The sequence below is a fragment of the Psammomys obesus genome, unplaced genomic scaffold (genome assembly GCF_907164565.1).
Source record: "Psammomys obesus unplaced genomic scaffold, mPsaObe1.curated_primary_1811, whole genome shotgun sequence".
Taxonomy (NCBI): domain Eukaryota; kingdom Metazoa; phylum Chordata; class Mammalia; order Rodentia; family Muridae; genus Psammomys; species Psammomys obesus.
The window spans coordinates 1,401,575-1,425,962 of record NW_026596101.1 but is presented as its reverse complement, the minus strand read 5'-3'; the positions used below and the strand labels follow the sequence as shown (position 1 = coordinate 1,425,962).

General features: G+C 40.1%; 1 protein-coding gene across 5 annotated transcripts; it reads left to right on the top strand.

Annotated features, from left to right (window-relative positions):
* On the top strand, window positions 1–24,329 carry Thumpd3 (THUMP domain containing 3). 5 transcript variants are annotated; one of them, XM_055628483.1, is made up of 10 exons: window positions 1–77; window positions 1,138–1,424; window positions 2,999–3,076; window positions 10,664–11,137; window positions 14,914–15,044; window positions 18,418–18,487; window positions 21,173–21,288; window positions 22,727–22,837; window positions 23,230–23,353; window positions 23,845–24,329. In XM_055628483.1, the coding sequence occupies exons 2-10, from the start codon at window positions 1,170–1,172 to the stop codon at window positions 23,995–23,997; spliced, it is 1,512 nt and encodes a 503-aa protein (XP_055484458.1). In that variant the 5' UTR covers window positions 1–77; window positions 1,138–1,169; the 3' UTR covers window positions 23,998–24,329. The 5 variants fall into 5 exon arrangements, with proteins under 5 accessions (XP_055484458.1, XP_055484456.1, XP_055484459.1 ...); XM_055628481.1 differs by having other exon boundaries at window positions 22–94; XM_055628484.1 differs by having other exon boundaries at window positions 38–60.
* Window positions 24,330–24,388: the final 59 nt, after the last annotated feature.

Below are 24,388 nucleotides of genomic sequence, written 5' to 3'. Positions count from 1 at the left end.
CCGTTTCCGGGGCGGCAACGCGGCTTCCGGCGGCGTGCCCTGAGTGCGCAGGGCCCACAGGTGCAGCGGCCGGAAGGGTCTGTGCTTGCAGCCGGTAACTGGCCGCGGGTGGGAGTGGCTGGGTGGGCGGGACGGAGGGAGGGCAGCGGCGGCGTTGTGTGGGTCGGTGCTGGAGCGGAGGAGGTGGCCTCTGGCTGCGTTTTACCGCGAGTGACAGTGGGAGACGAACTTCCCTTCTATCTGAGCAACCTATCAACTCTCCAACCTGAATAACCGTGTTAGCCTCTGTGGCCTGTCCTTGGCACGGCATAGGGACAGGGAAGGTGTTAGCTTAAGTCACAACGCTTTTAAAAGTCTAATGGGAGGTATGGATCCTCCATCCCGGTAACACCCCTCCAGCCCCTTCAAACTACACAAACACTAATACGGGAAGTTTGTTTTACTAGCTTCAGGTAGTTACAAGCTCTCCCCTGGATGCACATCATTGGATGTCAGCGTCACCTTGCAATAAGCTTTCGGATCTTTGTAATTATTTCGGTAGTGGAAGTTATTCACTGCCCACTTGACTAGAGGGAGAAAATAGATACAATAAGTTTTGATCTAGCCTGGCGGTGGTGGTGCACGCCTTTAATACCAGCACACAGGGAGGCAGGGGCAGGCAGATCGCTGTGAGTTCGAGAACAGGCTGGTGTACAAAGTGAGTCCAGGACAGCCAAGGCAATACAGAGAAACCCTGTTTCGAAAAACAAACAAAAAAATTGATCATTAGTCCAGAACTGTGTTGTTTTTATTAAAACCTTCCAACTTTGGGAAAGAGATTATTTAGTTCCCAGTTTGAGGCGAGGCATGAACTCAAATTTAGAACCAACAGAGCCTCTGAATTGCTAAGCTGAAAGGACAAGATGGGAGGACCTTCTGTTTTCCTGTTAGCAAGTGTAGTTGTAAGATGGTTCTTACCAACATAGATGACCCTAAACACTGCATGCTGTGGAAATACTCTCGACGTCCTCTTTTCTCCTAACGTGCCTGTATTTTGCTTGTTTAATCATGTTTCATTGCCTGTAATCCCTACATACATTGAACTGTGAAAAGTGACTGCATCTTATTTTTTCCCCCTTTTCTGTATTGCCTTTAAAGGGACCGTCAGGCCTTTTAGGAACATTCCCGTCATGTCTGACACGCAAGAAGCTACCAGACAGATCCTGGATCTGAACCTTCGTGAGAGCGAGAGGTCTGTGCCTGTGACAGAAAGTGGCTTTGGGAGTGAGTCCAAGCATTTCCGAGTCACTATTGGAGCCACTGTCCCTACGGGCTTTGAGCAAACAGCTGCAGATGAAGTGAGAGAGAAATTGAAGTCATCATGCACAATCAGCAAAGACCGGGGCAAGATATATTTTGATATTGCAGTGGAAAGTCTGGCTCAGGTTTGAACAAAGTCTTTTAACTTGGTTAATTTAGAATTACTTTTCTGGTTTGTAGACCCCTTGAGAATGCTTTACCTTGTTCTGTTCAAAGTATTGCTGCATTTTCTGTTGTATATTGATTTGTGAAATTGACTATTTTTTTAGTTTAATGGTGTTTATAATGTATATTCAGTTTAGTACATTTTAGCATCAACTGTGGTTTAGAAGTGATCATGGCATTTCTTGACGATTTATTCACCAAAATGAAATATATATGAATGTCTATGACACTTAAATTTACTTTCGCAGAAGTTTGGGTAAGTACAAAAGCAGAGGTTTTCCTTTTCATCTGTGTCAGACACTTTAAAAAAATTTTTTTTTTGTTAATTTTAGTGATTTTTAAAATTTTTTTATTTTATGCACATTGGTGCTATGCCTCTGTGTGTGTGTGTGTGTGTGTGTGTGTGTGTGTGTGTGTGTGTGTGTGTAGGTGTCAGATCTCCTGGAAATGGGGTTACAGACAGTTGTGAGCTGACATGTAGGTGCTGGGAATTGAACCTGGGTCCTCTAGAAGAGCAGCTGGTGCTCTTAACTGCTGAGCCATCTCTCCAGGCCCTTCAGAGACATTCTTGATCAAAAGTAATTATGCATGACTATAGGTGGGAATTAGAGGCTAGGAAACCACCATCCCCTTGTAACAAAAGTGACATAGGGCGTGGATTACTGCCTGGAGATTCTTTACGTTTTGTTTTTGTCTTGCCAGTGTATCCCAGGCTTGTAGAATATAACATGTAGTAGGCACCTGTCTTTTTGTTAGTAAGCAAGTATTTTCTTTATGCCCTCAGTAGTTTTTTGAAGCCTTGGTACTGTTATCTTGTCATTAATCATTAGGTTTAACAAGAAAAGTAGTTTGTCTGCAGTAACTCACCTATCACAGAACTAGAGCTTATACCCATGTAGTTTTTTGGGGAGGTAGGAGGATAAGATGTAGCCCAGGTTAGCCTACACTTGACTACACAGCTGAGGGGGGCTGTGTCTCCAGAATGCTGGGGTTGTAGGCATGCATGTGTATATCCATCTTTCAGGTCACATGCTCTAACCCACTGCGGTATACAGCAAACCACTGAAATCCACGAGAAGTATGTTAGAGACCCATTTGGGTTTATATTTTTCCCTTCTCCAAACCAGTCTTTTGTTTTCCTTCATGACATTTCAGACTGTTATACTTTTATCTCATTAGCTCTTTCTCCTGGGAAAAGCAGGAGACTGATCGGTAACTAAAGAAATGGAACACTTGGAATGGGAAAAAATTTAAATATAAAATACAGATAGGAGGTGCTTTAAAATTATTATACTTAATTAGACACGGTAGCTTATACCTTTAATTCCAGTCCTGGGGAGACTGAGTCAGACGAATTGTGAGTTTGAGGCAGCCCAGAGCAACATAACAAGTCCCTGTCTCAAACAAAACAAAACAAGAAAACAACAAAGTAAAACAGTTTTGTACCTATTTTCTTTTAAATATTTAACTGAAGATAGCTTATGTTATTCAAAGGTATTTTCAGTGTGTTTTTAACATTTGTTTTCCTCCCTAGGTTCATTGTCTGAGATCAGTTGATAACTTGTTTGTGGTTGTTCAGGAGTTTAAAGATTACCAGTTCAAAAACACAAAGGTGAGCTATTCCCAGCATGGTAGCTCATTATCAGCTATCTTTCCCAAAGAGATTGTTTTCTGCTATTTACTACCTATCTGTTGTTTAGCTTTGCTATTGGTTTATTTTGTTTACAATGTTGAGAATAAAACAAGAGCCTTACACAAGCCAGGCATGTGACCACAATAAGCTTTTTCATTAAAATTCAGAAATCTCTTTACAGATCATCCCAAAGGCTGCTTTTAAAGGTCAGTGTTAAGAAAAACTTGAAGTTATAGGGAAAAAATCTTACATTGGCTTGACCCATAGTACACATGGTTTGAAAGTAGAATTGCTTCTAGAACGGGAGACAGAGAGCACAAATAGCATTCCCTCCCTTTTTTTCTTTTGCCCTCTTTTAGATTCATGTTTTGAAATGAAGCCAAAACATTTAATACCCCTTCAGTTGTTAGGACAACAGCTTTGTCTCCAGCCTGTATTTATCATCTGAGTTCTAAATATTCAACTGTTGTTTAATCTGAAGGTTGAAAATAGACCTCAGTAACACTTTAGGTTATTTTCCTATATCACTTTCTGTCCAGGTTTCCAGACTCAAGTTCTTAAAACCCTTCTGTCAATGTTACAGAAATGTCTAATTTTGAGCTAATCTTTCTTGAAAGAACTGTGACATGTTCTCTAATTCTCTGGTCTTTATTAATTTTCCAGATTATTTTGGAAAACCAAAGTATCCCCAAATCAATCAAACTGATCTGTAGTTGGGGGCTTAACGATAAAGCATTTTTCCTTATTAGATCCTAGTAAAAAATTTAAACAGCAATACAAAAGCTAATAGAACCTATACCCTATAGAAAATTTAAACAGCTCTAAAAGAATACCATTGAAAATACCTAAAAATTTTACAGCCTACAAAAATAACTTTCAACATTAGCAACACTAATATTGTAATCCTTCAGACTCCTGTTTTTTCTTTAGTGCTGTCCTGGTGGATTGAACCCTTGACCTTTGCATCCTACATGAGCAGTGACACTGACTACATCTCCAGGCCTAACTCTTGAGAATGATAGTTACTACCAACTGAATGATAATTAAAAAATCTTAAGAGGTAGTCTTGAAGTTAAGCTGATAAGTATTTGGGAATTTTGAAGGTCAGTTTTATGCATGAATAAATACTATTGAGCATTAAGAAAATTTTTTCCTGTCCTAAATTCTTTTGTCTTAAATTACCAGGACATTATTAAATTCTTTGATGTTTGTCATCATAATTTTTTTTTTTTTTTCTGAGACAGGATTTCTCCAAATAGCCTTGGCTATACTGGAACTTGCTCTGTAGACCAAGCTGGCCTCTAAGTCAGAGTCGTCTGCCTCTGCCTCCTGAGTGTTGGGATTAAAGGTGTGCACCACCTCCCCAACTGCCTGCCCCCAACTCATCTTAAAATTTGTTTAGTTGATGTAGTTCTGATCTCTAATAAGGGATGAATTTGATTGTTGTGGTACAAGTCTACATAAGCTAATGTTTCAGAGTTGCCTTGAAAATCACTGTAAAAAAGGTTTTTGAAGGGGGCTGGAGAGATGCTCAGCAATTAAAAACACTGTCTCTTCTTCCAGAGTTCCTGAGTTCAGTTCCCAGCAACCACATGGTGGCTCACAATCATCTATACAGCGATCTGATGCCCTCTTCTGGCATGCAGGCGCACATGCAGATAGAGCACTCATATACATTAATAAAGAAGAAAAAAAAAAAGCTTTTTGAAGGCAGAGGAAATCCATGTTGGTAAGGTCCCTGCTACACTAGCACAAGGAGCCAGGCACCAGCAGCAAAGCTGAGCCTGGCAATGTAAGCTAAAACCCATTACAAAGGAAGGGAGTAGGAGAGATAGTCGACATGAACGAGTTCCAGATTCACTGAGAGATCCTGTCACTGGGTTTGTTTTTTGAGATGAGATTTCTCTGTAGCCCTGCCTGTCCTGTAGACTAGGTTGTTTCAAAATCAGAGATCCACCTGCTGTTGAGTGCTGGGATTAAAGGTGTGCTACTACTACCACCCAGCCAGAATTTGGCCCCAAAAGTGAATGCAGCCAGGTAGTGGTGGCTCAGGCATTTAATCCCAGCACTGGGAAGGCAGAAGCAGGCAGATCTCCTGAGTTAGAGAACAGCCTTGTCAATAGAGTGAGTTCCTGGACAGCCAGGAAACCCTGTCTCCAAGCAAGCAAGCAAACAAACATGAGATGCAGCATGATCAGGAAAAGACACTGACTTTGACCTCTGGCTGCTACCATTGCACATGCACTTGAATAAATGTGCACATACAAGCACATGCATATAGTACATACCCACAAAGCATTCCTGGTGTAAGTTTCAAAAGAAGGAGCAAGGTCTCAGATACATTTTCAGGTCTACGCAAAGGAAATTTCTGTGTCTTAACTATGAAAAATTGTTAATCCCTTCAGGTTATGAATGTAAATTGTACTACCCATCTCCCTAATGAAATCTCATTTTTTACTTATTTTTTTAAACGCCTGCACATTTACAATACAGATAGTTTTAATTGTTTGTTTCTAAATTAGCTTATAAAATAATGGGTAAGGTTTGGTTGTTTTTCTTTAATTTGTCTTTTGCTTTATATGCTTGTTTGTTTTGGGTTTTGGGGTTTGTTTTTTGTTTATTTTTTTTTTGGTGTTTGGAGATGGGATCTCTCTACAGAGCCCTGGCTTTCCTGGAACTCAGTATGTAGACCAGGTTGGCCTTGAATTCACAGATCACCTCTGCCTTAGGAGTGCTGCCATTAAAGGTGTGGGCCACCATTCCTGGCTAGTTTTTTGTTTGTTTGTTTGTTTGTTTGTTTGAACTGCTTCCTGTAGCTGACTTCAAACTTACTATGTAGTTGACGATGACCAGATCCTCCTACCTGCACCTTCTGTGTACTGGGATTGCAGGCATATTCTACCATGCCTGTTTTATGAGGTCCTGGGGACCAAACTGGGGGTTTTGTGTGTAATAGGCAAGTACTCGACCAACTGAGCTACACTTCCAGTCCCCAAACCTTTGTAAATCACATAATCTGATGTGTCTATGATGTGTATGCACAGAAGTCAGAGGACAACTTCCCAGTTCCCTCCTTTCATCATGTGGGTCCTGAGGATAGAACCCAGATAGTGAAGTTTTATATAGACGTCTTTACCCCCACAGCCTTGTTTTTAATTTTTTATTTTATTCTTTTGTTTGTTTTTCGAGACAGGGTTTTTCTGTGTAGCCTGGCTATCCTGGACCTCACTTTGTAGACCACGCTGGCTTTGAACTCACAGAGATCAGCCTGCCTCTGCCTTTCAAGTGCTGGGATCAAAGGCCTGTGCCACCTTCATGTGTTATGTGCCAGTGCCCAAGGAGGACGGAAGAGGTCATTGTATCCTTGAAACTGGAGTTACAGGTTGTTTTGAGCTGCCTGGTTTAGATTCTGGGAACTGATCACAGATCTTCTACAAGATCAGCAAGTGCTTTTCACCTCTGAGCCCTCTCTGCATCCTTTGAGGGTCGTGTTTATGTTTAATCCCATTGGTATGACCAAACTGCAGGGTTTGAGGGTAGTTTTTCTGTTTGTTTGGTCTTAGCTTTGTCGTATTTCCATTATGCATTCTTTTTCTTTTAAACATCTCTTTATGTAACTTTTTTCGTGTACTATGTTTTCTCTTTTGGGTTTTTGTTTGGTTGGTTTTTTTGTTTGAGACACAATCTCATCTGCTGTTATAGAATTCACTGTGTAGAACAGACTGCCCTCAAATTCACTAAAATCCACCTGCCTTTGCCTCCTTCATGCTAGGATTAAAAGTGTGAACTAACACATCTGGCTCTTGTGCTATACTTTTTAATAGTTTAGAACTTTTATATATGTTTCCTAGCTATTGGCTTTATATATAATTTGTTATTATCCATCTAATTTACTATTTTCATTATTTATATCCCTGCTGTGGTTGCAGACAAAATTGTCGTTTTTCCTCAGCCTTCTGATTTTATTAATGTCCTTAGTGTTGGCCCATTAATTATACTGTATCAGCTTTTACTTCTATCCTTTGACCTATAAGTATAAGAGATAAGAACTATAGTATTCTTAATTTCTCTTTCCCATTATGTGCTGATGTGTAATTTTGCTTTTGTTTTATAGTCACAACCCACACTTTGTTTCTCTTTTAGTCTTAAAGCCAAGTGAATAAAGGTGTTCTTCCTGTCCTTTACTATTGGCTTGTTTTGTTTTGAGGATGAGGTTTTACTCCGTAGCCCAAGCTAAGGTTGCATTTGAAGAGATCCTCCTGGGATTGTGAGCATGCGCCCCTGTTCCTGGCTGGTTCTTGTTATTTTGTACTGGCCTGAGTTGAGAGATGTTTGGTTTTATGTGTTCTTTCAGGAGATGGACTGTAAAGAACTAGTCTCCCCTTCTAAAAAAGACCATGATAGTCAGTGTTCACTTGAGTTGATTTTTCTAAGTATTTCTCCCTTATTCTTGCTTTCTGAGTTTGTGTGTGTGTGTGTGTGTGTGATGACCAAAAATACAAGCAAAAACCTCAGCTTTTTTTTTTTTTAAGTCTTTTTTAAAAAGTTCTATGTCTGGTATTGTTGATCATTTCTTATCAGGACATGTTTGTAGGTGTTTTGTTGTTTTGTTTTTGTTTTTAGTTATTTCTTATATATCTACCACCTTCTCCACTCCAATCCCCTCCAGTCCCCAAGACTAGGTAAGTGAGAAAGAAGGTTAGAGGGAAAAGGGGACATAGACTTTTTTAGACTACTTCCTGCTGGTTAGGGTCATTGAGTTCCTAGGGACAAGTCAGAATATCCAGCAATCTAGTAATCCAACAATAGCAAATGTGACAGCAGGGACCAGCAGCAAGCTAGGGGAGCAGCCACTGCCACAGGTTTCCTTGGGGAGCTGTATCCCTGAGAACTGAAGTTATGGATAATGTAAATTACCATGTGGGTAATAAGATCCAAAACTGGGTCCTCTACTGGCGCAATAAGTGATCTTAATCACTGGGTCACTTTCTAGCCTCTTCCTCCTTATTCATTCATTCATTCATTCATTCATTCATTCATTCATTTATTTATTTATTTATGGTTAAGTTTTCTAGGTGAACATTGAACTCACTGTCACCGAGGCTGGCTGGTGTGAAAATCTCAGGAATCTTCCTGTCTTCCCCACCCAACCCTGGGACTGCAAACACACAGCACTATGTCCACTTTTTAAAATGAGTGTTGAGGAAAAGAACTAGATCCTCATACTTTTGCAACAATAACTTTATCAACTGTTCCATACACTCAACTCCCTGCTTTTATTTTTATTTTTTTACATTTTTCTTTAAGCTCTATAAACTCCATCTCCTGGTGACTCACCTCATTTCATTTCTAAGTCTGCTATGAGGTCTTGTTTACCAGATATTGTCTCATATTTTTGATGTTATTTTGTTGTTGTTGTTCATTGTCTTTAAATCACTTTTTTAACACTGGGCAGTTTTCTGGTGACTTTTTTTCCTGTTATTTCTTCCCTACTCATGTTTCCTTCCCCTGTGTCCTTTTGCTTATTTTTTTAAGTTCTGTATTGATAAGTTTTGAACTTACTCACCTGTGAATGAGGCAGTTTCTCTTGGGTCTGCCTTTTGTAAGAAGCTCCTGAGGGCAGGACCGTGAGAGTTTTTTAGAACAGGAAGAGCTCTCCTTGGACTGACTAGGGATAAACAAGTTTTTTCCTCCTTTTTTCTTTTTATTGTTTTACTGAAGTATAATTTTCATTGCACTAAATGAACTGTTGTAATCTTTACTTCCTCTTTAACCTCATGATCAGAGGCTTTGGAGTTATTCATCAAGGAAAGCACATTTAACTCTTGTCAGTGAACTGTAGACAAAAGATATTTTTAAAAATGGATTTATGTAGTATGCTAACTGCTAGATTGGAGTGTAATTGTGGCGGATGTGACTAAGTACTTAATTTCCTAAAGTTTTTTTTTTTTTTTTTTAATGAAACAAGAGGCTTACTGCATCTGTGCCTGGCCTGAAACTCACTTAGACCAGGCTATACTCAGCCTCACAGCGATCCATCTGTCTGCCTAGGATTTAAGGTGTACACTCCCACACCTGGCTTCTGAATCTTTAATCTATACTGTTGATGTATATATAGAGGCTGTAGCTCTGTTTGGCTAGTGCTTGCTCTATTGGATAGCAGTCTTCTGTATTTAACCTTTTAAACATTTAATCACATCATCCAATAACTGCTTCTTTGTTGTTTACTCTGGCAGTACTAGCAATTGAATTTAGGACCCCATGCATTGTATTTAGGACCACTGAGCTATATTCCTGGCCCTCTTACTTTTTATTTTGCGATATGGTGGTGTTGTTTTTTGTTTTCTTGAGACAGGGTTTTTTTCTGGCCTTGCATGTCCTGGACTCACTTTATAGACCAGGCTGGTCTCGAAATCACAGAGATCGCCTGCCTCTGCCTCCCAGAGAGCTGGGATCACAGGTGTGCACCACCTCGCCCAGTTGAGATATGGTGTTAATAATTTATCTAAGCTGGCCTTGAACCCACTCTGTAGCTCAGGAAGGCCAGAACTTGTAACTTTGCCTCAGGTTGCTTAGTAGCCTAGCCGGGATTATAAGCCTGTGTCCATAACCCTAGCCTGGCAGCTGTATATTAACCACCCTTTATATGCCTCTGCTGTTGGCCTATAATAAAGGTCGAGGTAGTTAAGGTGTTTCTACCATGAACTTATAGGAGTGGCCTTGCTAGTAAATAGTACAGAGTAGTATTGTAAATACAGTCAGACTGGAAGAGAAGAACTGGGCAGGGCAGCACCACCAAATTAACTTTTAAAAAATTTTTATTTATTTATTTTACATATGAGTGCTCCACTTGCATGTATACCTGCATGACAGAAGAGGGCATCAGATTTCAGTATAGATTGGTTGTGAGCCACCATGTGACTGCCAGGAATTGAACTCACGACCTCTGGAAGAGCAGACAGTGCTCTTAATCTATGAGCCATCTCTCCAGCCCCTCAAATTTACTTTAAAAAAGATACACATGTGAGCCAAGTGTGGCGGTGCACGCCTTTAATCCCAGCACTCAGGAGGGAGAGGCAGGGGAATCGCTGTGAGTTCTGGGCCAGTCTGATCTATAGAATGAGTTTTAGGACAGCCAGGGCTATAGAGAAGAGACCCTCAAACAAAACAAAACAAAAGATAATCATACTATTTAAAATCTGGACAGATGACATTTTTTAACTTACCATTTTTGCCCAAATTCAGAAGACCTGAAAGGAAGTCACCTAGATATGTTGTATTCTTTCCCACTGCTGCCTTTTGTCTGCTTCCCCTCATAGGTAGTTCCTCAGTGTTGTGCATTTCAACTTCCTTCTGTTGGGTTATTCTTTAGTAGCCTAAAGTTTATATTATTTACCATTGAAACTGGGTTTTTCTTAATTGCAGAAATTATTTTGTTTACTCTTTTGTTCTGCATTCCCACTGTCTTCATCATAAGGACCAGAGTTGTGTATAAAGAAAGTAGGTATTTATTTGTTAATTTAAAGTAGTGAGAAACAAAAGGGTTTCATTCTCCATTCTTTGCAGGAAGAGGTTCTAAAGGACTTTGAAGAATTGGCTGAAAAGCTCCCATGGTCGGACCCTTTAAAAGTTTGGCAAATTAACACCACTTTCAAGAAGAAGAAAGCAAAGCGCAGAAAGGCAAATCAGAGTGCAGGTAAAGAGAAGGTTGACTGTGGACAAGGAGATAAAGAAGATGAGAAAGATAGTAAGAAGCTTGCCAGCAGCATTACAGATTCACATATCTTGGACTATTATGAAAATCCAGCCATCAAAGAAGAGATATCAACTTTAGTAGGTGATGTCTTGGCATCTTGCAAAGATGAAACTGGTGAAAGCTTAAGAGAAGAAACTGAACCACAAGTACAGAAGTTTAGAGTTACCTGCAACAGAGCAGGAGAAAAACATTGCTTTACCTCAAATGAGGCTGCGAGAGAGTTTGGGGGTGCTGTTCAGGAGCATTTCAAGTGGAAGGCTGATATGACCAACTTTGATGTAGAGGTGGGTATTAGCTTTGACTGATAATTAAAAAAAAATTTTTTTTGCCAGGTAGTGGTAGCACATGCCTATAATCCCAGCACTTGGGAGGGAAAGGCAAGTGGATCTCTGTGAGTTTTAGGTCAGCTTGGTCATCAGAGCAAGTTCTAGGGCAGCAGAGCTACACAAAGAAACTGTCTTGAAAAAAAATTCTGTAATGAGGCTGGGAAGATGGTTCAGTGGATAAAGTACTTGCAGAGTAAGCATGAGAACATGAATCCGAATCCCTAGCATCCACATAAAAGCTGGAACTGGTGTATGCATGTTAACCCTAGCACTGATAGGCAGAGACAGGCAGTTCCCTGGAGCTTTTGGGCAGACCAGCTGAAACACTGTGGGCCCAAATTCAGTGAGAGACCCAATCTCAAAAATAAGGTAAAATCGTAGAAAGACACTCAATGTAAAGTCTGGCTTCTGTGCAGTCACACACAAAAGAAAAAGAAGGCTCTCATACATTTGTAGATATTCCAGACTAACTCAACACAAGGACAGTTAAACAGTGGCCAGAAAGCTAGGAGGATGTTAGGAATAAGCATGGCCTATAAATGTGGAGATAAATGGATAGGTATAGACTGAAATTTTTATTGTGTAACTCTACACAAGATTGTCTCTTTGGGCCTCTGTTTCAAATGGAGCCTGCAATAGTATATGCCTTTAAGGTCAATACTGCGGATGGCAGAGGAAATAATGGCTTAAAGTGTTTGGTAGAGTATGTTGGTATATGCGAAGTGCTCAATGGCTAGATGCTATCAGAACTCAAATAGTGGTAGCACATGGCTTTAATCTTACTACTCAGGAGGCAGAAGACCTCTTGTGAGTTTGAGGCAAGTCTAGCTTATATAGTGAGTTTCAGGACAGCCAGGGCTATGTAGAGACCCTGTCTTGAAAACCCTCAGGTATGCTCTGTTTGCATACCATGTCTGTCTGTTTCTGAACTGGCATCACCGCGTCCAGCAGAAGAAAAATGAGTCTTTTTTTTTTTATTTTTATTTTTTTTATTTGGGTGCTGGACTCAGGGCCTTGCATAGTGAATAAGCACACTATTTCTAAGCTATAGCCCCAGTCTTTTTTTTTTTTTTTTTTTTTTTTTTTCTGTGTTTCTGTTTTTTTTTTTTTTTTTTTTTTTTTTTTTTTTGGTTTTTGGAGACAGGGTCTCTTTGTGTAGCCGTGGTTGTCCGGAATTGCTTCATAGAGATCCACCTGCCTCTGCCTCCCTAAATGCTGGGATTATAGGCATGTGCCATCATGCCTGGTTTAGTCTTCTAATTTCTAATCTAGTATTTTTCTACATTACATGGACTTCTAGATTGTAAATTTACCTAAAACAAACTTATTTCTATCTTCATTGCAGAGTTCTGCTGCTAAACATTAGTAGAATCTAATTTTCAGAACCTTGAGTTAGGGTTTTAGGGCAAATCCCCATTTAGAGCCAGCTCTGCTCTTTTTAAAGTCAGCCAAGTTCTTAAAACCAAATGCCTATTAGCCTGATTATCCTTGGATTACTGCATAATTAATGTGGGTGATAGTAACTGCAGTTCCTTAAATTTCTGATGGTCTCTAGCAGTTGACGATTTTACCAAGAAGTCAGTTTGTTTCTTTTGGGATACTTAAATCTGGGGCATGTCACTTTCTTTGTGATTTTTTTTTTTTAAATGTCAGGCCAGAACAATTCCCCATTCCCTATTCCCTTACACAGCTGCCATGAGAATTGGCTAAAGAAAGTCATGTACAGAAATTAGTGGCACAGAAGACAAATCCTGGAGCCACACTGCCTGGGGTAAATTGCAACTCAGGCACTCGTGTAACAGGGCATATGTCCCAGGCTCTGAGGGCTTCACAGGACATAAGGCCATGCAAGTATAATATGTAAAGTAGGGCCTTCCTTGTTGGAGTGCCAGCTCTTGACTTCTGCCTTTGGTAAGGCCATGATGAGGACATTATAAGGGGAAGACTGGGTAAGTAATATTTTATCTGTGAGTTACAAAAACTAGGACAAAGATAGTCATATCAGACATTATTTTAAAACACTAGAAAAACAAGAGTTGATAAAAGCAAATGTGACATGGTATCAACTCTGGATAAAGGGTATGTTTGAGAGTCCACTGTGAAAGTGGGCTTGTTGCACTTACATATGTTTGAAGTGTCAAATATATATAGGCCAAGTGTGGTGGCACATGCCTTTGGTCAGGGGCAGAGACTGGTAGATCTCTGTAATTTGAAGGCCAGTATGATCTACATAGTAATTTCCATGCCAGCCAGAGCGAATAGTGAAACACTGTCTTAAACAAAACAAACTACAATTAAACACACACAAACACACACACACACACAGCACACGCCAGTAGTGGTACACACCTTTAATCCCAGCACTAGGGAGAAAGAGGCAGGTAGCCAGCCTGGTCTACAAAGTGAGTTCCAGGATAGCCAGAGAAACCCTGTCTCAAAAACAAACAAACAAACAAACAAAAAAGGAAAAGTGGTAGGAAAAACCCACAAACACTTATATTTTAAATCCACACCATCAAAATATGTTCATATAATAAAAATTGGGAGATACTCTAGTGATAGCCAGCTTATATACATAGTGAGTGAAAAGAACAAAATATTTTAAAATTAAATGAAAATAGTATATACTATTTTTTTTCTTTTTTTTAAATGGCACAACTAATTTATAATAGTCTTAGATTAATGATCATCCTGCATGTTAACCAGGAAGGAGACAAAAGGAGCCTTCTAAAGAGTACTGAGTATAGGTCAGAGCTCACAGAATATATATGTACTTAAGATTTACATACCTCTGGGGTCATGAAATGGCTAAGACAGTAGACAGACTTGCCATCAAGGCTGCTGACGAGAGTTCAATTCTTGGGATGCATTGTGAAAGCTGTTCTTTGATCTCCACAGACCCAGGCCACATATAAATACAAATATAAAAATAAATGAATTTTATGTACTTTACTGTGAGCAAACTGCAACTTAGTCAGAAAGTTTGTGTGGGTTGGAGAGATGGCTCAGCAGTTGAAAGAACTGGCTGTTCTTCAGAGGACACAGTTTAATTCCCAGTACCCACATAGCAGGCAACTCAAAATCATCTGAAACTCCACTTTCCCAGGACCAGACACTCCTTTCTGGCCTCCATGAGCACCAAGTGTGCATATGGTGCACAAATACACATGCAGGGAAAACACTAATACACATACAATAAAAATTAAAAATTTTCTGAAAAGAAAGTTTTGTGTGATGGGTGTATGTACAAGTTATGCCTGGCTTTTAGTGTGTGCTGGGATCCCAATTCAGATCTTCATGCTTGCACAGCAGGTCATCTTTCCATTGAATTATCGCCCTGGCCCTGAAAAGAAAGGTATTTTGTTTTTATTTTATCTTAAAAATTCAAAAAGTCTTAATAAGGCAGACATGGATCTCATATTTGTGATCCCAGCATTTATGAAGCAGAGGCAAGAGGACTGTGTTTCAGCCCAGGTAGCCTATATCAGAAAGTCAGGCCAATCTTGGCTCTGAGGCTGTTTTATTTTATTCTTACAAATTTATTTGTTTTGTTTGAGACAAGGATCTCTATTTAGTCCTGGCTGTCCTGGAACTCACTGTATAGATCAGTTTGGCCTTGAACTTACCTGCCCTCTGCCTCTTAAGTGCTTTGAGAAGGCCCTGCTTTTAAAAAGTCTTAGTAATAAAAGCAGTTTGAAAATGCTGCCTGTTTTCTCTTTTCTAACTTGATGTAGGTTCTTCTAAACATCCATGATAATGAAGTCATTGTTGGCATTGCACTGACAGAGGAGAGTCTCCATCGCAGAAATATTACACATTTTGGACCTACAACTCTTAGATCAACTCTTGCCTATGGGATGCTAAGGTAAGGTAACAGAAGGGTATTTTGCTATACATATGTTAAGGGACACTTTGCTCTGAATTAAAACACTCATTTTCTTAAAAAAAAATTCTTAGTTAGAATCACAAAATTACCTATTTTCTCTTCAGTATTCAATATTGTCAGGTTGTGACTCAGAAAATATCACAAGGATGATTTATTAGGCTTTCTCTGTCTCTATAACAGCCCTGGCTGTCCTGGAACTCACTCTGTAGACCAGAGTGGCCTGGAACTCACAGAGATCCTCCTGCTTTGACTCTCAAAGTGTTGGGATTAACTGCATGCACCATCACGCCTGGTTAGTGTTCTTGATTATAAAGTGAATGGTAGTTTTGTATGTGTCTTTGGTGGAGTAGCCATCTCTGTTGGGAGGAGATGGAGAAAGTTTTGCTGTGCTTTGCTTTTGTACTGAGAGGCAGATGAGATTCTTAATATGTGTAAGTGAATACAGAACTTATATTGAGTGGAGGTGTTGCTGTGCTCATAGGCCAGACTGAAGCTTGATATCCTGAGTGCTGGGGTCACAGTACACACCACCACACCCACACTGGCAGCCAGCCAGAGATTATCTTGGGACTTTGAGAAGTGCAAGGCAAGCAACCCTTCCATGTTATCATTCCTATGTTATTAGTGTTTCTCAAATAAGTCTTTTTTCCCCCTAAATTGAGATTTAAGACTGTAAAAATGGGCTTCTTGATGTGGGACTCAAAAAAGTATTCATGTGCTCCATTTGGCAGCACATATTATAAAATTAAAGCAATACAGAGATCAGCATGGCCCCTTCATAGAGATGAGGGATTTGTAAAGTGTTCCCCTTAAACAGAAAAGAAAAAAAAAGGAAAGATTTATTCATGCTAGAGAGATGGCTCAGAGGTTTCAGAGTGTATGTTGCTCTTGCAGAGGACCTGAGTTTGGTTCCTAGCAATTAGGGTGGCAGTTAACAATGACGTGTAGCTCCAGTTCAGAGGATTCAACACTGCTGTCTTCTGCAGGCACCAGCACTTACATGCACATCCACCCACACATATACATACTTTAAAAAAAAACAAAAAAAGAGTGGTAGCTGACTTTGGGGCTGTAGAGATGGCACAGAGGTTAATAGTTCTTGCTGGTTTTCCAGAGGACCAGAGCTCATACCCAGGCCCCTTGTCTGACAGCTTACAACTGTCTTTAATTCAGCTCCATACCTTCTTTTCCAATACCTTCTTCTGGCCTGGCCATGCACACATGCACACACATACACAAACACTGAGAGACAGAGACAGAGACTAACACACGCACATAAATAAAAAATAAAGACATTTTATGAAAAAGTTTTGTTCATGAGGGCCAAATGCAGAAACACGACAGATTATTTTATTCTATATAGTGTCTGGCATGTTCTAGTGAGTTATATAGTTACATTTTTTTTCCTTTTCAGTTTTTGTTTTCTCTCTTTGAGACAGGGTTTCCCTGTTGTAGCCTTGGCTGTCCTGGACAGCTTTGTAGACCAGGCTGGCCTTGAACTCACAGTGATCTGCCTACCTCTGCCTCCTGAGTGCTAGGATCAAAGGCGTGTGCCACCACACTCAGCTTCTTGCTTCCTCTTTTATTCTGCTTATGTGTGGATTCATAGTTCCTCACAACTGGAACATGTTAACTTAATAATGGACAGCTTAAAAGAAACACTAAGCTTCATTCATTGAACAGACATTTATTATCTGCCTCCAACCATGATTATAGAAACCAGCATACAAAGTTATTTTGAGTACAATTATTAAAAACTAAGTAGAAAAAAGATAACAATGGGGGCTGAAGAGATAGCCTGCTACAGTGTCTGCACAAGGGCCTGAATTTGACCTCCTAGAAGCACTTTTGTCTGTAATTCCAGCACTGAGGAGGTAGAGACAGGATCCCTGGGGCTTTCTGGCCAGGCAGCCTAACTAAATTTGTAAGCTCCAGGTTGTGAGGGACCCTCTCTTGAAAATGAGGTAAAGAGCAATTGAGAAGGAGCCCCAACTGTATGTGGTGGTGCACACCTTTAATCTCAGCACTTAGGAGGAGAGGCAGGTGATCTCTGTATTCAATGCCAGCCTGGTCTACAGAGTGTGTTCCAGGACAGCCAGGGTTCTGTAGACACACCCTCTCTCAAAAAAAAAAACAAAAAACAAAAACAAGAAAAAGGGAGGGGTATGCCCAATGTTGACCCTTCACATGCATGTGGGCAAACAAACACAAGTGTTCACGCACATGTACACATACACATGAAGTGATGATTATGCTGAGGATGGGGGATGAGCAAAAATTGTACCAGTTCCACAGAAAACTTTGAAAGCAGCTCAAGAAAAGTAGAAACTACAAGGCTGGAGAGATGGCTGCTCTTGTAGATCTGGTTCAACTCCTAGCCTCAACATGGTGACTCACAATTGTAATTGTTTATAACTCCAGTCTCAAGATATCTGATGCCCTCTTCTTACTTTGACAAGCAGTGCTCACATGTGATGCGGATATACATGCAGGCAAAACATTCATGCACATAAAGGTTAAAAATTAAGAAATGTAGAAACTAGATGGTAGAAAATACAAGGGGTTGCTGTCCCGTTCCTGAAAGCTTATGGGCTCTTGCTTAGCTTACCCAGGATTTAAACGTATGTACCTCCAGATGCACATGACTGGCTCACCCAGCCCAGGGCTACTTGTTCTTTATTCCAAATTCCTAAGAGGACTTGAGTGACATATTTTGATCAAGTGCCCAGTCCTGGCCCATTAGCAATGACTGGCATTACAGGCTTGTCCAAGAATCTATCTTCTGAGAGAGATCATTAACATGCATGGTGCAAGGTCTCAAACGGAACAGATTAGAAGAGATGCGACTTAGTGACCTGAGGTCTGGTAAGTGACTTGTATTCGTGTCACCTCATTTTTTTAACCCTAGGAAAAAGGTTTCTTTGCATCAGTCTATCTTTAAATGATAATAGGATTGTTGCAAGCATTCCGTGAAATAAAATAAGCGTATAAGTTAAAGCAGTTGTTTTATGTTAAGGATGTTAATACAACTAAATCCAAAATGAAAGGGTACTGAATGTCTGGTTGTCAGCAAATGTCCACTAAAAAAATCTTACTGCCTCAGAGCTACAGTAACAAATCTTTCTCTCTCTCTTCTTTCTTTCTTTTTTTTTTCTTTTTTCTTTTCCAGTGCTGAGTCTGAAACCCAAAGCCCTGTACTGAGTGCCAGCCCTAGGCTGACTTTCAAACTGTAGATGGCTGGTCCTTCATGCCAGTGTGATGGGTTCTTGATCCTAACCTTCAGGAATCTCTATTGTGGAAGCCTCAGCTTTTGACTGATCCTCATATGTCCTGAATTGTTTTCTCCCTCCAGGCTATGTGAACCTAAACCTACTGATGTAATAGTGGATCCAATGTGTGGAACAGGGGCTATACCAATAGAGGTAATAACACCTGTTTATTTTTACATAAGCAAGTGATATATTCAAAGTGTTCTAGACCTAATGGGCAAATTGTATATAGTAAGAAAACCTCCAAAACTTTACAAAGAATTCTAATAGTCAAGTTAAAACTTCTGTCAAAGCATGTAATATGACTAGATAGTGAAATTTGTTTTCTGGATCACAGAGGAGCTGAGAAAGACAAACTGATAAGCCCTTTTTCTCTGACAAATGGATAAGTCACTAGATTGAATAGCAGGGGATAACTGAAGGCATCATAAACTGGAAGGTGGTTCTCAGCTCTATATAATTAGAGGTTCCTGTATGAACAAGTTTAGTCATGAAAAGGAGAAGCCACAGTACAGCTCAGTGCTGGGGTGCTTGCCTGGCATGCCACACAGATGTCCTGGGCTCAATCTCCAGCACTGCAAAACAAAAACAGTAACAAACCCACTACCTATGAGCATTCTTTATGTTTTGTTGAGATACAGGCTTACTATGTAGCACTGGCTGACCTCAAACTCAGATTTCACCCAATTCACCTATATCCTCTAGGATTAAGGGTACAAACTACCACACCTGGTATTTTTGTTGTTTTGTGGTCTTTTTTTGTTTTGTTTTGGTTTGGTTTTTTTCAAGACAGGGTTTCTCCATGTAGCCTTGGCTGTCCTGGACTCACTTTATAGACCAGGATGGTCTTGAACTCACAGCGATCCGCTTGCCTCTGCCTGAGTGCAGAGATTACAGATATGTGACGCTGCCCGGCTCACACTGATCTTGTTACCTTTTTTATTTTTAAATATGTTTTAAAAAATATGACAAAGCTGCAATACTCAGTGACGTTAAATAATTTTCAGAATTACTACGACACTCAAAAACTATAAAAGGTTCTGGGTGAGGTACACACTTTTAATCTTAGCACTTGGGAGGCAGAGGCAAGCAGATCTCTTGCGAGTTCAAAGCCAGCCTAGTCAACAGAGTTAGTTCCAGGACACCCAGGGATACACAGGCAAACCCTGTCTCCAAAAACAAGAACAAAACAAACAGAATACAGTGGGCAAAACAAGAAATGGGAAGATGTTTTCTACTTTTCTTTTTCTTTAACCTTTTGAGGCAGGGTCTTGGTATGTAGCACAGATTCACCTTCAATGTTTTCTGGTCCTCGTGCTCGAGCCTCTCCCAAGTGCTGGAATTATAGGCATGAGCCACAGCGTATTATGGAAAAGGGATCTTATCTTGTAGGTACAGAACCTGGGAGATTGAGTGAATCACATCACCTGTGTAAGTGATCAAGCAGGAGCTCACAGTAAATCACTGTAAGTTTTGTGTAAAATACGGTGAAATATTCCAGATTATACTAAAAGCCAGGGAAGAGAAACTGCACAGAAGTACTACAGATTTTGTTGAGTGGGCAGAAATGGGACAGATGAGCAAGCCCATAGTAACCCACAGAAGGAAAAATAATCCAGAGTGTTAATTAGGAAATCTATGGTCTGACTTTGATCAGGAGTTAAAATCCAAGAGGAAACCATATAGTTTGCATGTTCTACTATTGATGGCTGGGGAGTGACTACTGCTTGAGGTCTGGACAGAGCTGAGTCAAGAATTCTGGAAACAAAGCTATTGTTTTCTAGCATTAAACCATGACTTATCTATGAAACACAGGTAAAGTTACCATGGATCAAGAAACATGCAACAGAAATAGACATCAGAATGAAAGAGGGAGAAGGATCGGACTGAGCCATTTGCATGTAAAAGTAGGCGTGAGAGTGCCAATGTAGGAACTTCAGATGAGAAATGATGAAAATTGTGAATGTACAGATGTGTCCACTAAAGTATCAAATACCTGGCCTTGAATACTCTTGATTTAGAAGTACTGTAACGTGCAGCCCCTATGGTGGGAAATACATATCAGATTAAAAATTTAAAGAAGGTTGGCAACCAAGAATCACCTGAGAAACTTACTCTGTGGGTCCTCCTGTATCCCTGCCTGCCCACCCAGTTTTTGGCATACTTGAACATTCCTTTTGTTTGCAGTCATAATAGACTAGAATGTCATCACCCTTAAGGGTCTAGACAAAATAAAAAGTTATGAAGTGGGTGTCTTCGTGGCATGTCTTCACACATGCATGTCTTTGTGGCAGAAACTGTACCTTAGTGTGTTACTTCATTTCATTAGTATGTCACTGTTTGCCATTTATATGCTGCTGATTTTTTACTGAACTAAAAAATCCTTTCAGAGATATGGTCATTATCTTTTAAAAGCTAAACTCTCACAATCCAAGAGAATTTAGGTCTGGTTAGTTTAGTTAATTTTTAGAATCATGTTTATTTAGGAGATTCAGTCCCTCATAGGGGTTAGCCATTGCTTGCTTGTTAGGGATTGAATAAAACACTAGACATATCTGGAAGGAGTTGCTGGATTGCTTAGAAGGCAGAGTTGATAGACATAGTTAAAAATGGGGCAAGTCAGCCACAACAGAGGTGTACAAAGTGCTTCTGGGTTGGCATTGATGTCACAGTGGGTGACACTGGAGCCACATCTCCAGTGGGTGAGAGTTCAACAGGCAGAAAAAGAACAGGGAGGTCATTTCTGACAAGGACTGCCATGTTACTGAAAGTTGACCATAGTGACATCCCCTTCAATTTTCTCTTGTGACATGTTTAACCAACACTCCTGTCTTATAGGGGGCTACTGAGTGGTCTCACTGTTACCATATTGCTGGGGACAACAACCCACTGGCAGTGAACAGAGCAGCAAATAACATCTCATCTCTATTAACTAAGAGCCAGATTAAAGATGGGTAAGTTTTAACTCCAAAGATTGCATTGCAGCTTTTGAGTCACTCTCCCTACTGACTTGGAATTAACATTCGCCCTGAGTGCTTTATGGTATTGTTAACCAAATGAACAGTGTGAGAAGACACCATCTAACTTATTGAAATTTACCTGTAATTTAACTATAATTTCTATAGTTTATTGCAATTTTTTCTTTTTCGAGGCAAGATTTCTTTGTATAGCGTTGGCACTTTATTGCAGTTTTAATTCTTTTTTTTGTTTATTGTTTTTTTGTGTGTGTCCTTTTCCCAAACAGTATGGTATAGTATAGATTTTCATGGTCATATACCCTATAACTCACTGTATAGCCCAGCTGGCCTCAGACTCATAGTGATCTCCCTGTCTTCACCTCTCAAGACAAGAGCTACCAAGAGCTACCAAATCCAACTGTTCACATCTGCAGTACATGAGTAGATTCATTTTAATGTCACAGATTTGAAAATACTTTCAATATTTTTTATATAGTCTATTTTTAATGACCACATTATTTCATTATATAGAACTACTACAGTTTATTTTAGGTTTTTCTAAAAAGCGAGTCAGGTGGTGGTGGCACATACCTTTAATCTGGAGGCAGAGGTAGGTGGATCTCTGAGTTCAGGGCCAGCCTGGTCTACAGATTGAGTGCCAGGACAGCCAGGACTACATAGAGAAAACCTGTCTTGAAAAACATAATCAATAATTAAAACAATGTGAGTTCAAAGAAGCATGAAAGCCATTACCATAACTTCTAAATTACTAGGTATCTTTCCTAGTGACCCTGGCCTGTTTAAATCCTCTAATCACTTTGTTTCTGAAGGCTGTTGGATTGGTCTGTTTATGTGTGTATGTGTGTGAGCCTAAGTATGCCATCAAGCTGTGTCATGCATGGTGTGGAGGTCAGAGAACAACTTGTGGGAGTTGGTGCTCTCCTTCCTTCTCTCCTTTCTTCTGTGGGTCCCAGGATTCAAATTCCATTTGTCAGGCTTAGTGGCAGGCACCTTTGCTGGCTGGGTCATTGCTCTGGACTTTCAGATACTTTTTTTTATATATAACCTCATTTTTTCCTGGTGCTTTTCTTAAATTATGTCTGAGACCGGACATCCTTTCAAAACTAATCCTAACCATTACAAAAACTTGCATTTCAGTTATGGACATATTTCTTCCTATATTACTTTAACATTTCTATTTGGAAAAACAAATCTTTAAAAATTCATACTACAGAATATTATTACATTTATTTATTTATTACATGACGGTAGGGGTTAGAAGTCAAACTGAAGGATTCAGTTCTCTTTTTGCAACATGTGCCCTGAGGATAAAGTTTAGGTCATCAGGCTTAATGGCAAGTGCCCTTATATGCTGAGCCATCTCATTAGCCTGGGAAAATATATTGAAATAGCTTTCCTTTGTTTGTCTCCACAGAAAAACATCCTGGGGTTTGCCGATTGATGCTGTTCAATGGGATATCTGCAACCTTCCACTGAGAACTGCTTCTGTGGATATTATCGTAACAGATATGCCATTTGGTAAAAGGTAGAATTTTTTTGTTAATGGAGTGTGAATTCACATGTTATTTCACTGTTTGTCTTCTCAGAAAAATGTACCGTAATTCATTTCACCCATTGTGCCATTACATGATCCTAGTCCACATTAAAGGCTGAGTGCTTGCTTCTTGAGACAGATTTCTACTTAGTGGTTTGGCTCATGTAATTTGATTTCTTGCTACTTCATTGAGATGTTACAGTTGTTAAAAACCTGTTGTGATAGAAAACTCTGAGCACTTGACTAACATGGCTTTCTTTATTGGCATAGGATACCTGACCTTTAAAAGATGACTTCTTCCTATCTTGGATTTTGTTCTTGTCTCACGTAAGAAACTACCTATTTATCCTTTGTAATAGTTTATACTTGGCCTTCTTTTACAGGATGGGCTCCAAGAAGAGAAACTGGAATCTATATCCAGCATGCCTTCGGGAAATGAGCCGTGTCTGTAGACCGGGGACAGGCAGAGCTGTACTGCTTACCCAGGACAAGAAATGTTTTAACAAGGTACTGCACATGAATTAAAATCCCAGCCTAAAGCAACTTTAGGATTCTTAAAAGAAGGCTTGGGCCCTAGGGCCAGGATATGGGTGCAGCAGGCCAGGCAGACAGGTGAGGCCCCAGAGCTTTGCTGGCTGGCCAGCCAGTGCAGCCATTCAGTGAGTTCTGGGTTAAGTTGCGAACCTTCCAAACTTTAGATAAGCGCACACACACACACCCGCACACCACACCCACTTGTATACAACATGTATGCCTGGTCCCCTCAAAGGACAGAAGAGGGTGTTGGATGGATCCCCTAGAATTGGAGTTAAAATTGTGAGCTGCCATGTGGTGCCAGAAACTGAACCCAGATCCTCTGCAAGAAGAACAAGTGCTCTTAACTTCTGAGCCAACTCTCCGTCTCACTACCCACAGCATTTCTAAAGTGGCAAAGATTCCAGTTTGGTTTAGAAGCATACTGGTGGCCTAATGACTTTTATGCTTTTTGTGTGTTCCAGGCATTATCTGGAATGGGACATGTGTGGCGAAAGGTCCATACAGTCTGGGTGAACATCGGGGGCCTTCATGCTGCAGTCTATCTTCTGAAACGCACGGCTCAAGCCTTTGTTCATCCCTCAGAACAAGATGGACAAAGAGGCCCTCCTTGGTAAAGCAAAGAATGAAGACGACTTAATAGTATTTGTAGTTCCTAACACTGGCAATGTCAGCATAAAGACCTTGCTTTGGGAGAAAAATAGCAGAAAAGTATCTTAGTTTTGCAGTTTTAACTGCTTAACTACTCTGGAATGCTTTATTGTTAGCAAGGTGATTGTAATAGTATTTCCTGAGGACCCTACGTTGCTTGGTTTCTAGGTTTTAGAACACTTCCGGCCACGTTCTATTGCCTGTTATGCAGCCTGTTCTATATATCACCCTCAGAAACTGAAGCATCTTAAGACCTACAGTTTGCCATTTGCCTTAAAATAAATACACACAACCAAAACAGGACAAAGATGCTTTGTGTGACTATTAGTAATAGTGCATTACTAAGTAATAGAAGCA

Excerpts from the sequence above, each read along its gene's own strand:
- Thumpd3 (XM_055628479.1), top strand. Across the intron at positions 3,077-10,663 it reads ACCAGTTCAAAAACACAAAG|GAAGAGGTTCTAAAGGACTT; the intron begins GTGAGCTATTCC and ends CATTCTTTGCAG. Across the intron at positions 11,138-14,913 it reads TGACCAACTTTGATGTAGAG|GTTCTTCTAAACATCCATGA; the intron begins GTGGGTATTAGC and ends AACTTGATGTAG.